The sequence below is a fragment of the Notothenia rossii genome (genome assembly GCF_949606895.1).
Source record: "Notothenia rossii genome assembly, chromosome: 11".
Lineage (NCBI taxonomy): Eukaryota > Metazoa > Chordata > Actinopteri > Perciformes > Nototheniidae > Notothenia > Notothenia rossii.
The window spans coordinates 58,035,881-58,058,163 of NC_136910.1; the positions used below are offsets into that span (position 1 = coordinate 58,035,881).

The window sequence follows — 22,283 nt, forward strand, 5'->3', positions numbered from 1 at the left end:
ACCCTCAGACCTCCACAGACCCCCTCCCTCTCCTCCCTGAAGACCCAGCAAACATAGCTCTGTTTGTGGACGTTTCTCCGAGCGCTGACCTCCTGAACGTCCTTCCACATGTGGACGCCTCCCCCTCGCCCCCTCCAGAGTTTCCTCACCCTTTCTCCACAGCAGCCCCCACCCTAAAGATCCCTCTAAGCACCGCCCTCACCGGGGTCCCTGTTTGCGTCACGTTCCAGTCCTACACCCCCGAACCAGAACCAGAACCCAGAGAAGACAGCAAGTGATCCAAAGAGACTAAGTGAAGTGTTTTGGCCATGCTGCTTTCTGACAGAGGATCTGTGAGGGTCTGCACGTAATCTGATTTTAAATAAAATACATCATTGCTGTCTGGTTATTATGTACTTTATAACTATCATCTTTATTTTCCATTTCATTAGATTTTTTAATGACTTTTTTTATTGTTTGAATCTATTTTATTTTCACATTTGTATCAATTGCTTGTCAAACCCTTTGGAGTGTATCAGAGGAGCTCCAAAAGGTGCTATGTCATTGTTTTAAATGTGATAATTGGTCATTTTTACTTTACTTCCTTTATTTCTATTATTTAGATTTAATCATTTTTTTAAATCATAATTTTGAATTCACTGTATTTTCACTTAAATGTTGTTTATTATAACTTTTATTCGTTTTATTTTCAACACTTTACCACTTTTTAACATCCTCCTGTTTGTCAATTGGTCGTCAAACAGATATTAATAAAGTATTTTTGTTATATCATCAGTTTTATTTCTATTTCCCTATAATTGTCTCTGATCATTATCCAATCCACTCCACTCTATTTCTATAGCACATTTAAAAAACAACAGAGTTGAACAAAGTGCCGTACATCAACAACTGTATAAAAACATAACACACATACATAAAGAACAGACAGGACATGAAACAAATGTAAAACACGAGACACTGAAACCAGATCAGGAGCCACAGACTGAGAAACTCTCCGTACAAACAATACAAAACACTAGGAAGATAAAAACCCACATTGAAAAGCACAAATGTCACCTGGCCTGGCCTGTAAATGAGTGAGGGGGGCCCCCGAGCCAAAGCTCGTTTAGGGCCCCCAAAAGTCTAGCGCCGGCCCTGATCAGGAGAAACGGTTTTGATGTAAGAATACATCATTATTGCCAGGAATACACAAATGAATGTAATGGAGTTTTGGCGATTAGGCCCCGTTGTGCAGGAGTATCATTCGGGAGGGGAGAACCGATCTGATGAAACCCCCTGGGGTCTAGACACTGGTGGTGGTAAATGGATAGTTGGGGTCGGTGTGAAGGGGAGGGGCTTAGCTTGACCCTGGTGGTGGTGAATGGATAGTTGGGGTCGGTCTGAAGGGGAGTGGCTTAGCTTGACCCTGGTGTTGGTGAATAGATAGTTGGGGTCGGTCTGGAGGGGAGGGGCTTAGCTTGACCCTGGTGGTGGTGAATGGATAGTTGGGTTCGGTCTGAAGGGGAGGGGCTTAGCTTGACCCTGGATTCAGAGGGACATTAGGTGATAAGGGGTGGAGGAGGGTTGCGTCGAATCACCTGAAATGACAGCTGTCAGAGGGGGAAGAAGATTTGAAAGGTTTAGCGGAGCGCTATGATAGGATTTTGAGAATAGAGCGAAGTGACTGGTTAAGCTGGGGAGTGACGCCCCCGATCACTTATTGAGGGGAGAGAGAGTAGTGACATGGAAATAGTAAATGAGTAAAGACGGTCTTCCTGGTTGAACTTGCACTGACTCCATTAGTCTCAGATCACTTCCACATGTTCTCCATCAGCTTCGTACGGCACCTTGGACATAATACAAGAAGAACATCCTGTTTTTGTTTTTGAAAGACAAACCTTTATTAATTATCCAAACATTGAATTTGATCACACATCCCATCAGTAAAGTCTGTTCAATGAGTTCATGATCAGTTTCACTTTATCCACACCATGTGTTTAATCTCAGCTATTTCAAACAGAATCATACATGCTATCCTTATTGATTATTATCCTGATAAGTTATGTTCTATAAAACCTCAGAGTACCCACTTTCTATTTGGATAACAACAACAACAACAACAACAACAACAATTAGTCTGCAAAACAATAACATGTTATTTCCCGAGCAAAGACTCTAAGCTATTTACAGCAGAATAATAAATGATGTACTGATTGATTATGATCATGACAGGAAGTAATATCATTTTAAATAAACATGTTATGATGAAATAAGTGTTCTAACCATCTGGGAACTCATGTTTAGTTAATTTGAGCAACAATAACATTTAACCTGTCAGAATAATACATGTGATTATAAATGTTTCTATTGTTTTAGAACCAGAATAAAATGTGCACAATAAAAGAAGCTGCTTTCTCTCTGAAGACTCGTGCGTTACAAGAGAAACAACAACAAGAATCTAAAGAAATATCCAACACATGTTTAGAGCAAAGTTTACAGGTGAACAAGGATCCTCCTGAGCAGTGACAGCCTCCATGGCTACACAGACACAGGAAGGAGCCGGGAGAAAGTCCAACATCTCCAGAACAACTCAGGAGAAGATGTTCAAGCCCCGCCCATCATGTTTGATTGACAGCTGATCTCTGCAGTGAAGACATGAGCAATCAGCTCTGATGGACACACGGTGAGTTTAAGAAGTAGAAGAGTTCCTCCAATGACTTCAGGCTATTTGAGTTTACTAAACTCAGCTGTTTTTCCATAACCATAAAGACAAACTCCAGCATGTAGCGGCTGAGTGAATGTGGTCTGGACTCTGTGGAGGAGAGTCATGGTTTCAGAGACGATGCTGTAGAAGGACAGAACACCTGCTCTGTGATCCAGGTACACTCCTACTCTGGAGGACGGAGGACCTGAGACGGGAGTGCTGATACTGTTGTAACGAAATGAATATCTGTTTTGGTGAAAATCTAAGGACCAAGATTTGTCATTGAATCCAAATCTACTTTCATCCCCTCTTCTGCTGATATTCTTGTATGCGACTGCTACATAAACTCTTCTCTCTCTCCACTCCACCTCCCAGTAACAACGTCCAGTCAGACTCTCTCTACTCAGGACCTGCTGAGATTCAGTGAATCTGTCTGGGTGACTGGAATAAGACTGATGTTGTGTCATGACTGTTGCTTTTCTGCTCCCCTCAGATAATACCAGCAGTGTGAATGCTGTGTTTGGATCCAGAGTGATCTCCTGTGAATATGTTAAGAACCCAGCTCTGGTGGTGGGCTCTGCTGCTGGCAGTAAAACATCCACTTCAGTCGGTGAGACGTTTGTCCATCCCTCTCTCAGGACGTCCTGTAGTTTGTCTCTGACTGCTGACAGGGCCGCCGTCACGTCCTCAAAGTATCTCAGAGGACGGATGTTGATGCTGGAGGAGTGTGTAGCTTCACTGAGGGCTGGCAGTGAGGAGGGGTAGCTGAGCAGGAACTGGTTGTGATCCTCTGTGTGAGACAGCAGCTTCAGCTCAGCGTCTCTCCTCTTCAGCTCACAGATCTCCTGCTCCAGCTTCTCCTGGAGCTCTCTGACTCCACTCACTTCTCTCTCCTGCTGGGATCTGAGCTGCTGCTTCACATCAGAGCTTCTTTTCTCCATGAGACGGATCAGCTCAGTGAACATCTTCTCACTGTCCTCCACTGCTTTCTCAGCAGAGCCATTGACGGCCTCCACCTCCTGCTGAAGCAGCTTCACCTCCTTCTCTCCGTCCTGGATTCTCTGCTGGATGTTTAGTCGACTCCCCTCCAGCTCTCTCTGCCTCTCAGTCCTCTCTGCTGCAGCTGACACCGTGTCGTGGCCTTTGTGTTCGTCCACAGAGCAGAGATAACAGATACTCTGCTGATCAGTGCGGCAGAACAGCTTCATCACCTTGTCGTGACGAGAGCAGATGTTCTCCTGGAGCTTCTTGGAGGGCTCCACCAGCTTGTGTTTCTCAAAGGCAGGTGATTCATAATGAGGCTGGAGGTGTTGGTCACAGTAAGATATAAGACACACGAGGCAGGACTTACAGGCTCTCAGCTTCCTCCCAGTACAGACATCACAGGTCACGTCTCCAGCTCCAGCATAGCAGAGATCAGCAGGAGCAGCTTGGAGTCCAGTCTTCTTCAGCTCCTCCACTAAAGCTGCTAACATGGTGTTCTTCAGCAGGACAGGCCTCGGTGTGAAGCTCTGCCTGCACTGAGGGCAGCTGTGGATCTCCTTCTCATCCTCTCCGTCCCAGAAGCCTTCAATACACTTCATGCAGTAGCTGTGTCCACAGGAAGTAGTGACCGGATCCTTCAGTAGATCCAGACAGATGGAACAAGAGAAGATTTCCCTCTCCAGCTGAACTCCTTTCTGCGCCATCTCACCTCTCACTAGCAGCGAGTGTGTGAGTTTCACTTCCTGAGAGCTGAAACTATGAGACAGCTGATCTGAACAGGATGTGTGTGCAGTGAGTGTGGCCTATCAGCTCTCGTACTTTACCCACATGTTGGTTACACCCCTCCTCCTCAGGTCTGAAGGGGAGGAACCAGGAAACACAGAGTGGAGCTGGCTGTGTCTGACAGCAGGAAGAAGAGGGAGGGCTCATCAGACTCTGAGTCATTCCAGGAGAAGGAGCAGCGCTCGGTCTCTGACCTACAGAGCCTCGTTACAACCTGCTCTTCATTTGAAAAGAGCTTTCAGTTGTAAAGTAAGTTGGTAAAATCACAAAATCTGAAGGGGGTTAAATACTTGTTTCCTCCACTGTAAAGTATAGCCTCAATGTCCTGAGATAGCTGATTGATTAAATAGTTTAATGTACAGTAAGTCGTTTTTTACTGTAAGTACTAGTAGTAGAAGTAGTAGTAGTAGTAGTAGTAGTAGTAGTAGTAGTAGTAGTTGTTGAAGTTGTATTAGTAGTTGTAGTAGTAGTAGTAGTAGTAGTACTAGTAGTATCTGTTGTTGAAGTAGTAGTAGTAGTAGTATTGTGTGTGAGGGGGGGGGGGGCTTTTATATAGAAAAAACTCCTTATTCTGTGCATTCAAACTAAATATGAACCTGAAAACTTTATACGTCCTCTTTAGTTGACACCAAAATGATGATTTGTGGTTAAAACCTTCAATTCAATATTTTCTTTTTACCCTCCAACAGATGTGTCTCAATGGAGAAGAAGAAACCTCAGATTCCTTAGAGTCCATCGAGGTGAGTTCCTCCGAGGAGACGTCCACCGATGTGTCCCCATCCCAGGATACTCCCCCCCCCCCCACAGGACCCCATCACAGAGACACCCCTAGCTAACGTGATCCAGGAGACTGAACCTCCTTCCTCACTCCCTTCCTCACCTCCTCACCTCCTCCCCTCCTCATCTCCTTCCCTCCTCTCCTCTCAGAGGACCCTCAGACCTCCACAGACCCCCTCCCTCTCCTCCCTGAAGACCCAGCAAACATAGCTCTGTTTGTGGACGTTTCTCCGAGCGCTGACCTCCTGAACGTCCTTCCACATGTGGACGCCTCCCCCTCGCCCCCTCCAGAGTTTCCTCACCCTTTCTCCACAGCAGCCCCCACCCTAAAGATCCCTCTAAGCACCGCCCTCACCGGGGTCCCTGTTTGCGTCACGTTCCAGTCCTACACCCCCGAACCAGAACCAGAACCCAGAGGAGACAGCAAGTGATCCAAAGAGACTAAGTGAAGTGTTTTGGCCGTGCTGCTTTCTGACAGAGGATCTGTGAGGGTCTGCACGTAATCTGATTTTAAATAAAACGCATCATTGCTGTCTGGTTATTATGTACTTTATAACTATCATCTTTATTTTCCATTTCATTAGATTTTTTAATGACTTTTTTTATTGTTTGAATCTATTTTATTATCACATTTGTATCAATTGCTTGTCAAACCCTTTGGAGTGTATCAGAGGAGCTCCAAAAGGTGCTATGTCATTGTTTTAAATGTGATAATTGGTCATTTTTACTTTACTTCCTTTATTTCTATTATTTAGATTTAATCATTTTTTTAAATCATAATTTTGAATTCACTGTATTTTCACTTAAATGTTGTTTATTATAACTTTTATTCGTTTTATTTTCAACACTTTACCACTTTTTAACATCCTCATGTTTGTCAATTGGTCGTCAAACAGATATTAATAAAGTATTTTTGTTATATCATCAGTTTTATTTCTATTTCCCTATAATTGTCTCTGATCATTATCCAATCCACTCCACTCTATTTCTATAGCACATTTAAAAAACAACAGAGTTGAACAAAGTGCCGTACATCAACAACTGTATAAAAACATAACACACATACATAAAGAACAGACAGGACATGAAACAAATGTAAAACACGAGACACTGAAACCAGATCAGGAGCCACAGACTGAGAAACTCTCCGTACAAACAATACAAAACACTAGGAAGATAAAAACCCACATTGAAAAGCACAAATGTCACCTGGCCTGGCCTGTAAATGAGTGAGGGGGGCCCCCGAGCCAAAGCTCGTTTAGGGCCCCCAAAAGTCTAGCGCCGGCCCTGATCAGGAGAAACGGTTTTGATGTAAGAATACATCATTATTGCCAGGAATACACAAATGAATGTAATGGAGTTTTGGCGATTAGGCCCCGTTGTGCAGGAGTATCATTCGGGAGGGGAGAACCGATCTGATGAAACCCCCTGGGGTCTAGACACTGGTGGTGGTAAATGGATAGTTGGGGTCGGTGTGAAGGGGAGGGGCTTAGCTTGACCCTGGTGGTGGTGAATGGATAGTTGGGGTCGGTCTGAAGGGGAGTGGCTTAGCTTGACCCTGGTGTTGGTGAATAGATAGTTGGGGTCGGTCTGGAGGGGAGGGGCTTAGCTTGACCCTGGTGGTGGTGAATGGATAGTTGGGTTCGGTCTGAAGGGGAGGGGCTTAGCTTGACCCTGGATTCAGAGGGACATTAGGTGATAAGGGGTGGAGGAGGGTTGCGTCGAGTCACCTGAAATGACAGCTGTCAGAGGGGGAAGAAGATTTGAAAGGTTTAGCGGAGCGCTATGATAGGCTTTTGAGAATAGAGCGAAGTGACTGGTTAAGCTGGGGAGTGACGCCCCCGATCACTTATTGAGGGGAGAGAGAGTAGTGACATGGAAATAGTAAATGAGTAAAGACGGTCTTCCTGGTTGAACTTGCACTGACTCCATTAGTCTCAGATCACTTCCACATGTTCTCTATCAGCTTCGTACGGCACCTTGGACATAATACAAGAAGAACATCCTGTTTTTGTTTTTGAAAGACAAACCTTTATTAATTATCCACACATTGAATTTGATCACACATCCCATCAGTAAAGTCTGTTCAATGAGTTCATGATCAGTTTCTCTTTCTCCACACCATGTGTTTAATCTCAGCTATTTCAAACAGAATCATACATGCTGTCCTTATTGATTATTATCCTGATAAGTTATGTTCTATAAAACCTCAGAGTACCCACTTTCTATTTGGATAACAACAACAACAACAACAACAACAACAACAACAACAACAACAATTAGTCTGCAAAACAATAACATGTTATTTCCCAAGCAAAGACTCTGAGCTATTTACAGCAGAATAATAAATGATGTACTTATTGATTATGATCATGACAGGAAGTAATATCATTTTAAATAAACATGTTATGATGAAATAAGTGTTCTAACCATCTGGAACTCATGTTTAGTTAATTTGGGCAACAATAACATTTAATCTGTCAGAATAATACATGTGATTATAAATGTCTCTATTGTTTTAGAACCAGAATAAAATGTGCACAATAAAAGAAGCTGCTTTCTCTCTGAAGACTCGTGCGTTACAAGAGAAACAACAACAAGAATCAAAAGAAATATCCAACACATGTTTAGAGCAAAGTTTACAGGTGAACAAGGATCCTCCTGAGCAGCCTCCATGGCTACACAGACACAGGAAGGAGCCGGGAGAAAGTCCAACATCTACAGAACAACTCAGGAGAAGATGTTCAAGCCCCGCCCATCATGTTTGATAGACTGCAGTGAAGACATGAGCAATCAGCTCTGATGGACAGACGGTGAGTTTAAGAAGTAGAAGAGTTCCTCCAAGGACTTCAGGCTATTTGAGTTTACTAAACTCAGCTGTGGTTCCATGAGGATAATAAAGCCGAACTCCAGCATGTAGCGGCTGAGTGAACGTGGTCTGGACTCTGTGGAGGAGAGTCATGGTTTCAGAGACGCTGTAGAAGGACAGAACACCTGCTCTGTGATCCAGGTACACTCCTACTCTGGAGGACAGAGGACCTGAGACGGGAGTGCTGATACTGTTGTAAAGAAATGTAAAACTGTTTTGGTTACAATACATCGACCAAGATTTGTCATTGAGTCCAAATCTACTTTCACCCCCTGCTCTGCTGATATTCTTGTATGTGACTGCTACAGAAACTCCTCCCCCTCTCCGCTCCACCTCCCAGTAACAACGTCCAGTCAGACTCTCTCTACTCAGGACCTGATAACATCCAGTGAATCTGTCTGGGTGACTAGAATAAGACTGATGTTGTGTCATGACTGTTGCTTTTCTGCTCCCCTCAGATAATAACAGATGTGTGTATGCTGTGATTGGATCCAGAGTGATCTCCTGTGAATATGTTAAGAACCCAGCTCTGGTGGTGGGCTCTGCTGCTGACAGTAAAACATCCACTTCAGTCGATGAGACGTTTGTCCATTCCTCTCTCAGGACGTCCTGTAGTTTGTCTCTGACTGCTGACAGAGCCTCCGTCACGTCCTCAAAGTATCTCAGAGGACGGATGTTGATGCTGGAGGAGTGTGTAGCTTCACTGAGGGCTGGCAGTGAGGAGGGGTAGCTGAGCAGGAACTGGTTGTGGTCCTCTGTGTGAGACAGCAGCTTCAGCTCAGCGTCTCTCCTCTTCAGCTCAGAGATCTCCTGCTCCAGCTTTTCCTGGAGCTCTCTGACTCCACTCACTTCTCTCTCCTGCTGGGATCTGAGCTGCTGCTTCACATCAGAGCTTCTTTTCTCCATGAGACGGATCAGCTCAGTGAACATCTTCTCACTGTCCTCCACTGCTTTCTCAGCAGAGCCATTGACGGCCTCCACCTCCTGCTGAAGCAGCTTCACCTCCTTCTCTCCGTCCTGGATTCTCTGCTGGATGTTTAGTCGACTCCCCTCCAGCTCTCTCTGCCTCTCAGTCCTCTCTGCTGCAGCAGACACCGTGTCGTGTCCTTTGTGTTCGTCCACAGAGCAGAGATAACAGATACTCTGCTGATCAGTGCGGCAGAACAGCTTCATCACCTCGTCGTGACGAGAGCAGATGTTCTCCTGGAGCTTCTTGGAGGGCTCCACCAGCTTGTGTTTCTCAAAGGCAGGTGATTCATAATGAGGCTGGAGGTGTTGGTCACAGTAAGATACGAGACACACAAGGCAGGACTTACAGGCTCTCAGTTTCCTCCCAGTACAGACATCACAGGTCACGTCTCCAGCTCCAGCATAGCAGAGATCAGCAGGAGCAGCTTGGAGTCCAGTCTTCTTCAGCTCCTCCACTAAAGCTGCTAACATGGTGTTCTTCAGCAGGACAGGCCTCGGTGTGAAGCTCTGCCTGCACTGAGGGCAGCTGTGGATCTCCTTCTCATCCTCTCCGTCCCAGAAGCCTTTAATACACTTCATGCAGTAGCTGTGTCCACAGGAAGTAGTGACCGGATCCTTCAGTAGATCCAGACAGATGGAACAAGAGAAGATTTCCCTCTCCAGCTGAACTCCTTTCTGCGCCATCTCTCCTCTCAGTAGCAGCGAGTGTGTGAGTTTCACTTCCTGAGAGCTGAAACTAGTGAGACTGGTTATCTGAACAGGATGTGTGTGCAGTGAGTGTCGCCTATCAGCTCTTGTGCTTTACCCACATGTTGGTTACACCCCTCCTCCTCAGATCTGAAGGGGAGGAACCAGGAAACACAGGGTGGCGCTGGCTGTGTCTGACAGCAGGAAGAAGAGGGAGGGCTCATCAGACTCTGAGTCATTCCAGGAGGAGGAGCAGCGCTCGGTCTCTGACCTACAGAGCCTCGTTACAACCTGCTCTTCCTTTGAAAAGAGCTTTCAGTTGTAAAGTAAGTTGGTAAAATCACAGAATCTGAAGGGGGTTAAATACTTGTTTCCTCCACTGTAAAGTATAGCCTCAATGTCCTGAGATAGCTGATTGATTAAATAGATTAATGTACAGTAAGTCGTTTTTTACTGTAAGCACTAGTAGTAGTAGTAGTAGTAGAAGTAGTAGTAGTAGTAGTAGTAGTAGTAGTAGTTGTTTTAGTAGTAGTAGTATTGTATTAGTAGTAGTAGTAGTACTAGTAGTATCTGTTGTTGAAGTAGTAGTAGTAGTAGTAGTAGTAGTAGTAGTAGTAGTAGTACTAGTAGTAGTACTGGTAGTAGTAGTAGTAGTAGTAGTAGTAGTAGTAGTAGTAGTAGTACTGGTAGTAGTAGTAGTAGTAGAAGTAGTAGTAGTAGTAGTAGTAGTAGTAGTAGTAGTAGTAGTACTAGTAGTAGTACTGGTAGTAGTAGTAGTAGTAGTAGTAGTAGTAGTAGTAGTACTAGTAGTAGTACTGGTAGTAGTAGTAGTAGTAGTAGTAGTAGTAGTAGTAGTAGTAGTAGTAGTAGTACTAGTAGTAGTACTGGTAGTAGTAGTAGTAGTAGTAGTAGTAGTAGTAGTAGTAGTAGTAGTAGTAGTAGTACTGGTAGTTATTGAAGTAGTAGTAGTAGTATCAGTAGTAGTAGTAGTAGTAGTAGTAGTAGTAGTAGTAGTAGTTGTTGAAGTTGTAGAAGTAGTTGTAGTAGTAGTAGTAGTAGTAGTAGCTGTAGTAGTAGTAGTTGTTGAAGTTGTAGAAGTAGTGGTAGTAGTAGTAGTAGTAGTAGTAGTAGTAGTAGTAGTAGTAGTAGTAGTAGTACTAGTAGTAGTACTGGTAGTAGTAGTAGTAGTAGTAGTAGTAGTAGTAGTAGTACTAGTAGTAGTACTGGTAGTAGTAGTAGTAGTAGTAGTAGTAGTAGTAGTAGTAGTAGTAGTAGTAGTACTAGTAGTAGTACTGGTAGTAGTAGTAGTAGTAGTAGTAGTAGTAGTAGTACTAGTAGTAGTACTGGTAGTAGTAGTAGTAGTAGTAGTAGTAGTAGTAGTAGTAGTAGTAGTAGTAGTAGTAGTAGTACTGGTAGTTATTGAAGTAGTAGTAGTAGTATCAGTAGTAGTAGTAGTAGTAGTAGTAGTAGTAGTAGTAGTAGTTGTTGAAGTTGTAGAAGTAGTTGTAGTAGTAGTAGTAGTAGTAGTAGCTGTAGTAGTAGTAGTTGTTGAAGTTGTAGAAGTAGTTGTAGTAGTATCAGTAGTAGTAGTAGTAGTAGTAGTAGTAGTAGTAGTATTGTGTGTGTTGGGGGGGGGGGGGGCTTTTATATAGAAAAAACTCCTTATTCTGTGCATTCAAACTAAATATGAACCTGAAAACTTTATACGTCCTCTTTAGTTGAAACCAAAATGATGATTTGTGGTTAAAACCTTCAATTCAATATTTTCTTTTTACCCTCCAACAGATGTGTCTCAATGGAGAAGAAGAAACCTCAGATTCCTTCGAGTCCATCGAGGTGAGTTCCTCTGAGGAGACGTCCACCGATGTGTCCCCATCCCAGGATACTCCCCCCCCCACAGGACCCCATCACAGAGACACCCCTACCTAACGTGATCCAGGAGACTGAACCTCCTTCCTCACTCCCTTCCTCACTCCCTTCCTCACCTCCTCCCCTCCTCATCTCCTTCCCTCCTCTCCTCTCAGAGGACCCTCAGACCCACAGACCCCCTCCCTCTCCTCCCTGAAGACCCAGCAAACATAGCTCTGTTTGTGGACGTTTCTCAGAGCGCTGCTGACCTCCTGAACGTCCTTCCACATGTGGACGCCTCCCCTTCCCCCCCTCCAGAGTTTCCTCACCCTTTCTCCACAGCAGCCCACACCCTAAAGATCCCTCTAAGCACCGCCCTCACCGTGGTCCCTGTTTGCGTCACGTTCCAGTTCTACACCCCCGAACCAGAACCAGAACCCAGAGAAGACAGCAAGTGATCCAAAGAGACTAAGTGAAGTGTTTTGGCCGTGCTGCTTTCTGACAGAGGATCTGTGAGGGTCTGCACGTAATCTGATTTTAAATAAAACACATCATTGCGGTCTGGTTATTATGTACTTCATAACTATCATCTTTATTTTCCATTTCATTTGATTTTTTAATGACCTTTTTTTATTGTTTTAATCTATTTTATTTTCACATTTGTATCAATTGCTTGTCAAACCCTTTGGAGTGTATCAGAGGAGCTCCAAAAGGTGCTATGTCATTGTTTTAAATGTGATAATTGGTCATTTTTACTTTACTTCCTTTATTTCTATTATTTAGATTTAATCATTTTTTTAATCATAATTTTGAATTCACTGTATTTTCACTTAAATGTTGTTTATTATGACTTTTATTAGTTTTATTTTCAACACTTTACCACTTTTTAACATCCTCATGTTTGTCAATTGATCGTCAAACAGATATTAATAAAGTATTTTTGTTATATCATCAGTTTTATTTCTATTTCCCTATATTTGTCTCTGATCATTATCCAATCCAATCCACTCTATTTCTATAGCACATTTAAAAAACAACAGAGTTGAACAAAGTGCCGTACATCAACAACTGTATAAAAACATAACACACATACATAAAGAACAGACAGGACATGAAACAAATGTAAAACACGAGACACTGAAAGCAGATCAGGAGCCACAGACTGAGAAACTCTCCGTACAAACAATACAAAACACTAGGAAGATAAAAACCCACATTGAAAAGCACAAATGTCACCTGGCCTGGCCTGTAAAGGAGTGAGGGGGAACCCCGAGCCAAAGCTCGTGCAGGGCCCCCAAAAGTCTAGCGCCGGCCCTGATCAGGAGAGACGGTTTTGATGTAAGAATACATCATTATTGCCAGGAATACACAAATGAATGTAATGGAGTTTTGGCGATTAGGCCCCGTTGTGCAGGAGTATCATTCGGGAGGGGAGAACCGATCTGATGAAACCCCCCGGGGTCTAGACACTGGTGGTGGTAAATGGATAGTTGGGGTCGGTGTGAAGGGGAGGGGCTTAGCTTGACCCTGGTGGTGGTGAATGGATGGTTGGGGTCGGTGTGAAGGGGAGGGGCTTAGCTTGACCCTGGTGGTGGTGAATGGATAGTTGGGGTCGGTCTGAAGGGGAGGGGCTTAGCTTGACCCTGGCGGTGGTGAATGGATAGTTGGGGTCGGTCTGAAGGGGAGGGGCTTAGCTTGACCCTGGTGGTGGTGAATGGATAGTTGGGGTCGGTCTGAAGGGGAGGGGCTTAGCTTGACCCTGGTGGTGGTGAATGGATGGTTGGGGTCGGTCTGAAGGGGAGGGGGTTAGCTTGACCCTGGTGGTGGTGAATGGATAGTTGGGGTTGGTCTGAAGGGGAGGGGCTTAGCTTGACCCTGGTGGTGGTGAATGGATAGTTGGGGTCGGTGTGAAGGGGAGGGGCTTAGCTTGACCCTGGTGGTGGTGAATGGATAGTTGGGGTCGGTCTGAAGGGGAGGGGCTTAGCTTGACCCTGGCGGTGGTGAATAGATAGTTGGGGTCGGTCTGGAGGGGAGGGGCTTAGCTTGACCCTGATGGTGGTGAATGGATAGTTGGGTTCGGTCTGAAGGGGAGGGGCTTAGCTTGACCCTGGATTCAGAGGGACATTAGGTGATAAGGGGTGGAGGAGGGTTGCGTCGAGTCACCTGAAATGACAGCTGTCAGAGGGGGAAGAAGTTTTAAAAAGTTTAGCGGAGTGCTATGATAGGATTTTGAGAATAGAACGAAGTGACTGGTTAAGCTGGGGAGTGACGCCCCCGATCACTTATTGAGAGGAGAGAGAGTAGTAACATGGAAATAGTAAATGAGTAAAGATGGTCTTCCTGGTTGAACTTGCACTGACTCCATTAGTCTCAGATCACTTCCACATGTTCTCCATCAGCTTCGTACGGCACCTTGGACATAATTCAAGAAGAACATCCTGTTTTTGTTTTTGAAAGACAAACCTTTATTAATTATCCACACATTGAATTTGATCACACATCCCATCAGTAAAGTCTGTTCAATGAGTTCATGATCAGTTTCTCTTTCTCCACACCATGTGTTTAATCTCAGCTATTTCAAACAGAATCATACATGCTATCCTTATTGATTATTATCCTGATAAGTTATGTTCTATAAAACCTCAGAGTACCCACTTTCTATTTGGACAACAACAACAACAACAACAACAACAACAACAACAACAACAATTAGTCTGCAAAACAATAACATTTTATTACCCAAGCAAAGACTCTAAGCTATTTACAGCAGAATAATAAATGATGTACTTATTGATTATGATCATGACAGGAAGTAATATCATTTTAAATAAACATGTGATGATGAAATAAGTGTTCTAACCATCTGGAACTCATGTTTAGTTAATTTGGGCAACAATAACATTTAATCTGTCAGAATAATACATGTGATTATAAATGTCTCTATTGTTTTAGAACCAGAATAAAATGTGCACAATAAAAGAAGCTGCTTTCTCTCTGAAGACTCGTGCGTTACAAGAGAAACAACAACATGAATCTAAAGAAATATCCAACACATGTTTAGAGCAAAGTTTACAGGTGAACAAGGATCCTCCTGAGCAGTGACAGCCTCCATGGCTACACAGACACAGGAAGGAGCCGGGAGAAAGTCCAACATCTACAGAACAACTCAGGAGAAGATGTTCAAGCCCCGCCCATCATGTTTGATTGACAGCTGATCTCTGCAGTGAAGACATGAGCAATCAGCTCTGATGGACACACGGTGAGTTTAAGAAGTAGAAGAGTTCCTCCAAGGACTTCAGGCTATTTCAGTTTACTAAACTCAGCTGTGTCTCCATAATCATAAAGACAAACTCCAGCATGTAGCGGCTGAGTGAATGTGGTCTGGACTCTGTGGAGCAGAGTCATGGTTTCAGAGACGCTGTAGAAGGACAGAACACCTGCTCTGTGATCCAGGTACACTCCTAGTCTGGAGGACAGAGGACCTGAGACGGGAGTGCTGATACTGTTGTAAAGAAATGAATAACTGTTTTGGTCACAAACTAAGGACCAAGATTTGTCATTGAATCCAAATCTACTTTCACCCCCTGCTCTGCTGATATTCTTGTATGTGACTGCTACATACACTCCCCCTCTCCACTCCACCTCCCAGTAACAACGTCCAGTCAGACTCTCTCTACTCAGGACCTGAGACCATACAGTGAATCTGTCTGGGTGACTGGAATAAGACTGTTCTTGTTTCATGAGTGTTGCTTTTCTGCTCCCCTCAGATAATAACAGATGTGTGAATGCTGTGTTTGGATCCAGAGTGACTTCCTGTGAATATGTTAAGAACCCAGCTCTGGTGGTGGGCTCTGCTGCTGACAGTAAAACATCCACTTCAGTCGATGAGACGTTTGTCCATTCCTCTCTCAGGACGTCCTGTAGTTTGTCTCTGACTGCTGACAGGGCCTCCGTCACGTCCTCAAAGTATCTCAGAGGACGGATGTTGATGGAGGAGTGTGTAGCTTCACTGAGGGCTGGCAGTGAGGAGGGGTAGCTGAGCAGAAACTGGTTGTGATCCTCTGTGTGAGACAGCAGCTTCAGCTCAGCGTCTCTCCTCTTCAGCTCACAGATCTCCTGCTCCAGCTTCTCCTGGAGCTCTCTGACTCGACTCACTTCTCTCTCCTGCTGGGATCTGAGCTGCTGCTTCACATCAGAGCTTCTCTTCTCCATGAGACGGATCAGCTCAGTGAACATCTTCTCACTGTCCTCCACTGCTTTCTCAGCAGAGCCATTGACGGCCTCCACCTCCTGCTGAAGCAGCTTCACCTCCTTCTCTCCGTCCTGGATTCTCTGCTGGATGTTTAGTCGACTCCCCTCCAGCTCTCTCTGCCTCTCAGTCCTCTCTGCTGCAGCAGACACCGTGTCGTGTCCTTTGTGTTCGTCCATAGTGCAGATATAACAGATACTCTGCTGATCAGTGCGGCAGAACAGCTTCATCACCTCGTCGTGACGAGAGCAGATGTTCTCCTGGAGCTTCTTGGAGGGCTCCACCAGCTTGTGTTTCTCAAAGGCAGGTGATTCATAATGAGGCTGGAGGTGTTGGTCACAGTAAGATATAAGACACACGAGGCAGGACTTACAGGCTCTCAGCTTCCTCCCAGTACAGACATCACAGGTCACGTCTCCAGCTCCAGCATAGCAGAGATCAGCAGGAGCAGCTTGGAGTCCAGTCTTCTTCAGCTCCTCCACTAAAGCTGCTAACATGGTGTTCTTCAGCAGGACAGGCCTCGGTGTGAAGCTCTGCCTGCACTGAGGGCAGCTGTGGATCTCCTTCTCATCCTCTCCGTCCCAGAAGCCTTTAATACACTTCATGCAGTAGCTGTGTCCACAGGAAGTAGTGACCGGATCCTTCAGTAGATCCAGACAGATGGAACAAGAGAAGATTTCCCTCTCCAGCTGAACTCCTTTCTGCGCCATCTCTCCTCTCAGTAGCAGCGAGTGTGTGAGTTTCACTTCCTGAGAGCTGAAACTATGAGACAGCTGATCTGAACAGGATGTGTGTGTGCAGTGAGTGTGGCCTATCAGCTCTTGTGCTTTACCCACATGTTGGTTACACCCCTCCTCCTCAGATCTGAAGGGGAGGAACCAGGAAACACAGAGTGGAGCTGGCTGTGTCTGACAGCAGGAAGAAGAGGGAGGGCTCATCAGACTCTGAGTCATTCCAGGAGAAGGAGCAGCGCTCGGTCTCTGACCTACAGAGCCTCGTTACAACCTGCTCTTCATTTGAAAAGAGCTTTCAGTTGTAAAGTAAGTTGGTAAAATCACAGAATCTGAAGGGGGTTAAATACTTGTTTCCTCCACTGTAAAGTATAGCCTCAATGTCCTGAGATAGCTGATTGATTAAATAGTTTAATGTACAGTAAGTCGTTTTTTACTGTAAGTACTAGTAGTAGTACTGGTAGTAGTAGTAGTAGTAGTAGTAGTAGAAGTTGTTGAAGTAGTAGTAGTAGTTGTAGTAGTAGTGGTAGTAGTAGTAGTAGTAGTTATTGAAGTAGTAGTAGTAGTAGTAGTAGTAGTACTAGTAGTAGTAGTTATTGAAGTAGTAGTAGTAGTAGTAGTAGTAGTAGTGGTAGTAGTAGTTGAAGTTGTAGTAGTAGTAGTAGTAGTAGTAGTTATTGAAGTAGTAGTAGTAGTAGTAGTAGTACTAGTAGTAGTTGTTGTTGAAGTAGTATTAGTAGTTGTAGTAGTAGTAGTAGTAGTGGTAGTTATTGAAGTAGTAGTAGTAGTATCAGTAGTAGTAGTAGTAGTAGTAGTAGTAGTTGTTGAAGTTGTAGTAGTAGTAGTAGTAGTTATTGAAGTAGTAGTAGTAGTAGTAGTAGTAGTAGTTATTGAAGTAGTAGTAGTAGTAGTAGTAGTAGTAGTTATTGAAGTAGTAGTAGTAGTAGTAGTAGTACTAGTAGTAGTAGTTATTGAAGTAGTAGTAGTAGTAGTAGTAGTAGTACTAGTAGTAGTTGTTGTTGAAGTAGTAGTAGTAGTAGTAGTAGTAGTACTAGTAGTAGTTGTTGTTGAAGTAGTATTAGTAGTTGTAGTAGTAGTAGTAGTAGTGGTAGTTATTGAAGTAGTAGTAGTAGTATCAGTAGTAGTAGTAGTAGTAGTAGTAGTAGTAGTTGTTGAAGTTGTAGTAGTAGTTGTAGTAGTAGTAGTAGTTGAAGTAGTAGTAGTAGTAGTAGTAGTAGTAGTAGTTGTTGAAGTTGTAGTAGTAGTTGTAGTAGTAGTAGTAGTAGTAGTTATTGAAGTAGTAGTAGTAGTAGTAGTAGTAGTAGTAGTAGTGGTAGTAGTGGTAGTTATTGAAGTAGTAGTAGTAGTAGTAGTAGTAGTAGTAGTAGTAGTGGTAGTAGTATTAGTAGTAGTAGTAGTAGTAGTTGTTGAAGTTGTAGAAGTAGTTGTAGTAGTAGTGGTAGTAGTAGTAGTAGTAGTAGTAGTAGTACTAGTAGTAGTTGTTGTTGAAGTAGTAGTAGTAGTAGTAGTAGTAGTATTGTGTGTGTTGGGGGGGGGGGCTTTTATATAGAAAAAACTCCTTATTCTGTGCATTCAAACTAAATATGAACCTGAAAACTTTATACGTCCTCTTTAGTTGACACCAAAATGATGATTTGTGGTTAAAACCTTCAATTCAATATTTTCTTTTTACCCTCCAACAGATGTGTCTCAATGGAGAAGAAGAAACCTCAGATTGCTTAGAGTCCATCGAGGTGAGTTCCTCCAAGGAGACGTCCACCGATGTGTCCCCATCCCAGGATACTCCCCCCCCACACAGGACCCCGTCACAGAGACACCCCTACCTTACGTGATCCAGGAGACTGAACCTCCTTCCTCACTCCCTTCCTCACCTCCTCACCTCCTCCCCTCCTCATCTCCTTCCCTCCTCTCCTCTCAGAGGACCCTCAGACCTCCACAGACCCCCTCCCTCTCCTCCCTGAAGACCCAGCAAACATAGCTCTGTTTGTGGACGTTTCTCCGAGCGCTGCTGACCTCCTGAACGTCCTTCCACATGTGGACGCCTCCCCCTCCCCCCCTCCAGAGTTTCCTCACCCTTTCTCCACAGCAGCCCACACCCTAAAGATCCCTCCAAGCACCGCCCTCACCGGGGTCCCTGTTTGCGTCACGTTCCAGTTCTACACCCCCGAACCAGAACCAGAACCCAGAGGAGACAGCAAGTGATCCAAAGAGACTAAGTGAAGTGTTTTGGCCATGCTGCTTTCTGACAGAGGATCTGTGAGGGTCTGCACGTAATCTGATTTTAAATAAAACACATCATTGCGGTCTGGTTATTATGTACTTCATAACTATCATCTTTATTTTCCATTTCATTTGATTTTTTAATGACTTTTTTTATTGTTTTAATCTATTTTATTATCACATTTGTATCAATTGCTTGTCAAACCCTTTGGAGTGTATCAGAGGAGCTCCAAAATGTGCTATGTCATTGTTTTAAATGTGATAATTGGTCATTTTTACTTTACTTCCTTTATTTCTATTATTTAGATTTAATCATTTTTTTAAATCATAATTTTGAATTCACTGTATTTTCACTTAAATGTTGTTTATTATGACTTTTATTAGTTTTATTTTCAACACTTTACCACTTTTTAACATCCTCCTGTTTGTCAATTGGTCGTCAAACAGATATTAATAAAGTATTTTTGTTATATCATCAGTTTTATTTCTATTTCCCTATAATTGTCGTTGATCATTATCCAATCCAATCCACTCTATTTCTATAGCACATTTAAAAAACAACAGAGTTGAACAAAGTGCCGTACATCAACAACTGTATAAAAACATAACACACATACATAAAGAACAGACAGGACATGAAACAAATGTAAAACACGAGACAATGAAACCAGATCAGGAGCCACAGACTGAGAAACTCTCCGTACAAACAATACAAAACACTAGGAAGATAAAAACCCAAATGTAAAAGCACAAGTGTCACCTGGTCCGTAAATGCCAGGGAAAAGAAGTAGGTTTTTAAACGAGATTTACAAACAGGCATCCAGCCGGTAGATCCGCCCCTGCTGATGAGGATGCTGAATCCATTTCTGACCTTTCCAGGATACAGAATATCAGTTTTAAGCAGAAAGTGGACATACTCTCCGTCGGCTGATTTTCACATACCGTGATATAGAGAGCACAAGATGAACATTATTATCTCGACCGCGGACATTTCTTTTTCAAATAAATAAACAATCGGTCCAATCCAAATGATCCATGGTCCCCTAAAGCTTCCAAATCGACCCAGATCAAAATCAGCCCACAGAGAGTACAGATATTGGCATTGTTGATCCTGAAAATGTCAGAAATGGATTCAGTTTCCTCAATATCCACCAAAAGCACCACAAAACGGTCCAAATCAGCCAAGCCATGTTTTAACTGTTGTCCAAAAAGGCTATAATGACGGTAGCCTACATACTAACCTCCTAATTTGAGTACATGTACTGCAAACACTGCATATCATTTGGTGTTTTCCAATGTGGAAGAGTTGGTAGATTCTTGTGTTTTGGAGGAAATATCTTGAAAACTGTTAAAAACCTGAGAGCAGGATTAGCTGAAACGAGTCCAAGGAAGCTTATACAAGTTAACAGCGTTTAATTAAACAAATAATGCGATGATATACAAATGAAAATATGTGAGTGGCGTGGCTCCCCCCCCCCCTCAGGTCAGCTGATCGCGTGGGGTGCTGGGCGGAAGACAGATCGATTCTCGGCTTGATTCCCCTGTTATCAACTGTAGTCTTCTCCCATTGGCCGGTCTAGATGGGGGCGGGTCCAAGAAACATCCTGGCGTTTTCTGATTACATTTGCAATATTCTAATGTCTGTGGTTATTTAAACATTCCCTAATAAAAGTATTGCAGTGTCAATAAGTGAGGGTGAAAGACAGTGTGTTTAGTGTGCAACGCCACGTGTCATTTCTCCTTAAATTCACTTTTTCTTAAAAACTTAATATTAGCCGAATGTTAATGCTAACCGGAAGAGACGATATTTTACTGACTTTTCAGAATTAAACAAACCTAATTAAAACAGTGTATTTAATTTAAATTACGCCATATAAACATGGATTTGAATTTTTTGCAAACCAACTGAAGCTCAGTGTAGAAATGAAACCCTGAATACTGAATTACTGAACAGATAGCTGCATCAAAATGAATAACTTTTGATGCATAGAACAGCTTAAAAAATATGGAGAGAAAGTTGCAAAGAAGAGAATTAGCATTTCATAAGAAGTACTTCTGCTAGTCAAATAAAAGGTGATGTGAAAAGTGGGAAGTTCATGGAATAAAATCACAAAGTTTTAGAGGGTTAGTTTCTTTTTTTTATTCAAATACAGACGGTTTCTTATCTGCAAATACAGTTGATTGAGTGCAAATGTATTTTCAGGTGGCTTTGTTAAAGTCCCTCCTTGTGGACTTCTGAAGTGTTTTGGTTCAGCCTTCAGTCTGTGGAGCTCTCACACAGAGAGGCTGGAAGAAGAAGAAAGAGACAAGAAGGTCAGGAGAGAATCAGAGAAGCAGGTGAGTCCTTAGCCGCTTTCACACCAAGTACTTTGCCGTACTCAGTCCCCAGCACTTAGTTCCCAGCACTTAGTTCCCAGCACTTAGTTCCCAGCACTTAGTTCCCAGCACTCAGTTCCCAGCACTCAGTTCCCAGCACTTAGTTCCCAGCACTTAGTTCCCAGCACTTAGTTCCCAGCACTCAGTTCCCAGCACTCAGTTCCCAGCACTTAGTTCCCAGCACTCAATTCCCAGCACTTAGTTCCCAGCACTTAGTTCCCAGCACTTAGTTCCCAGCACTTAGTTCCCAGCACTCAGTTCCCAGCACTCAGTTCCCAGCACTCAGTCCCCCGCACTTAGTTCCCAGCACTCAGTTCCCAGCACTCAGTTCCCAGCACTCAGTTCCCAGCACTCAGTCCCCCGCACTTAGTTCCCAGCACTCAGTTCCCAGCACTCAGTTCCCAGCACTCAGTTCCCAGCACTTAGTTCCCAGCACTCAGTTCCCAGCACTCAGTTCCCAGCACTTAGTTCCCAGCACTTAGTTCCCAGCACTCAGTCCCCAGCACTTAGTTCCCAGCACTCAGTCCCCAGCACTTAGTTCCCAGCACTCAGTTCCCAGCACTTAGTTCCCCGAGTAGAAGCTGCTGGGACTCCCGAGCAAATCTCCAGAACGCCGACACCTCCTCATCTCCACCGCTCCCATGTTTTCTTTTGTGTTGCCATAAGTTAGTCTCTCTGCGTTGGTGCGCGGGGCTAATGCTAATGCTAATAATGCTAATACAATGGCGGCTTCACAAAACCTTTCAGAGTTTTACGGGGCGTGGTTTGCAATTCGCCCAGCCAATCAGAAATTGGACCTTTTTCTCCCCAGGAAAGTACCACCTCTCTAGCAGGGACTGAACAGGGGGGGAAAGTTCTCATGAACTAAGTTCTCTTTTTGGTGTGAAGGCAAAATCCCAGGAACTATCGGAACCAAACGGAAAAAGTACTCCGGTGTGAAAGCGCCTTTAAAAAATCCCTGAGAGTTTAACCAGTGACTCAAATATCACCGAGTCAGAGACTTGTATCTTCTTAGTCAGAGTACAAACTCTCATTTAGGAGAAACCTATGTCACAGGTTTTAGGATTTCTCAGTCAACATTTTGTC

The 22,283-nt window shown here is 43.8% G+C and overlaps 4 protein-coding genes across 4 annotated transcripts in view; all 4 read right to left on the reverse strand.

Moving 5' to 3' along the window:
• Positions 1-4,381, reverse strand: part of LOC307025350 (uncharacterized protein) — a 10,200-nt gene extending 5,819 nt beyond the window's left edge. The window contains exon 1 of the mRNA XM_079659984.1: positions 2,718-4,381. Within this exon, the coding sequence (XP_079516110.1) occupies positions 2,718-4,371 (1,654 nt within the window). The 5' untranslated portion in view covers positions 4,372-4,381. The remainder of the gene's footprint in view (positions 1-2,717) is intronic.
• Positions 4,382-7,241: 2,860 nt separating this feature from the next.
• LOC307024932 (tripartite motif-containing protein 16-like) lies at positions 7,242-9,875 on the reverse strand. Its single transcript, XM_079659441.1, has one exon. It carries the CDS (start codon positions 9,747-9,749, stop codon positions 8,082-8,084), a length of 1,668 nt encoding a protein of 555 aa, XP_079515567.1. The 5' UTR covers positions 9,750-9,875; the 3' UTR covers positions 7,242-8,081.
• Positions 9,876-14,047: 4,172 nt separating this feature from the next.
• LOC307024931 (tripartite motif-containing protein 16-like) lies at positions 14,048-16,887 on the reverse strand. Its single transcript, XM_079659440.1, has one exon. It carries the CDS (start codon positions 16,800-16,802, stop codon positions 14,901-14,903), a length of 1,902 nt encoding a protein of 633 aa, XP_079515566.1. The 5' UTR covers positions 16,803-16,887; the 3' UTR covers positions 14,048-14,900.
• A 4,058-nt stretch (positions 16,888-20,945) lies between these two features.
• myo18b (myosin XVIIIB) overlaps positions 20,946-22,283 on the reverse strand; it is a 56,368-nt gene continuing 55,030 nt past the window's right edge. The window contains exon 39 of the mRNA XM_079659985.1: positions 20,946-21,107. The gene's annotated coding sequence lies outside the window, so the exon portion shown is untranslated. The remainder of the gene's footprint in view (positions 21,108-22,283) is intronic.

Excerpts from the sequence above, each read along its gene's own strand:
- LOC307024931 (XM_079659440.1), bottom strand. The coding sequence starts at position 16,802 with ATGACTCAGAGTCTGATGAGCCCTCCCTCTTCTTCCTGCTGTCAGACA.
- LOC307024932 (XM_079659441.1), bottom strand. The coding sequence starts at position 9,749 with ATGGCGCAGAAAGGAGTTCAGCTGGAGAGGGAAATCTTCTCTTGTTCC.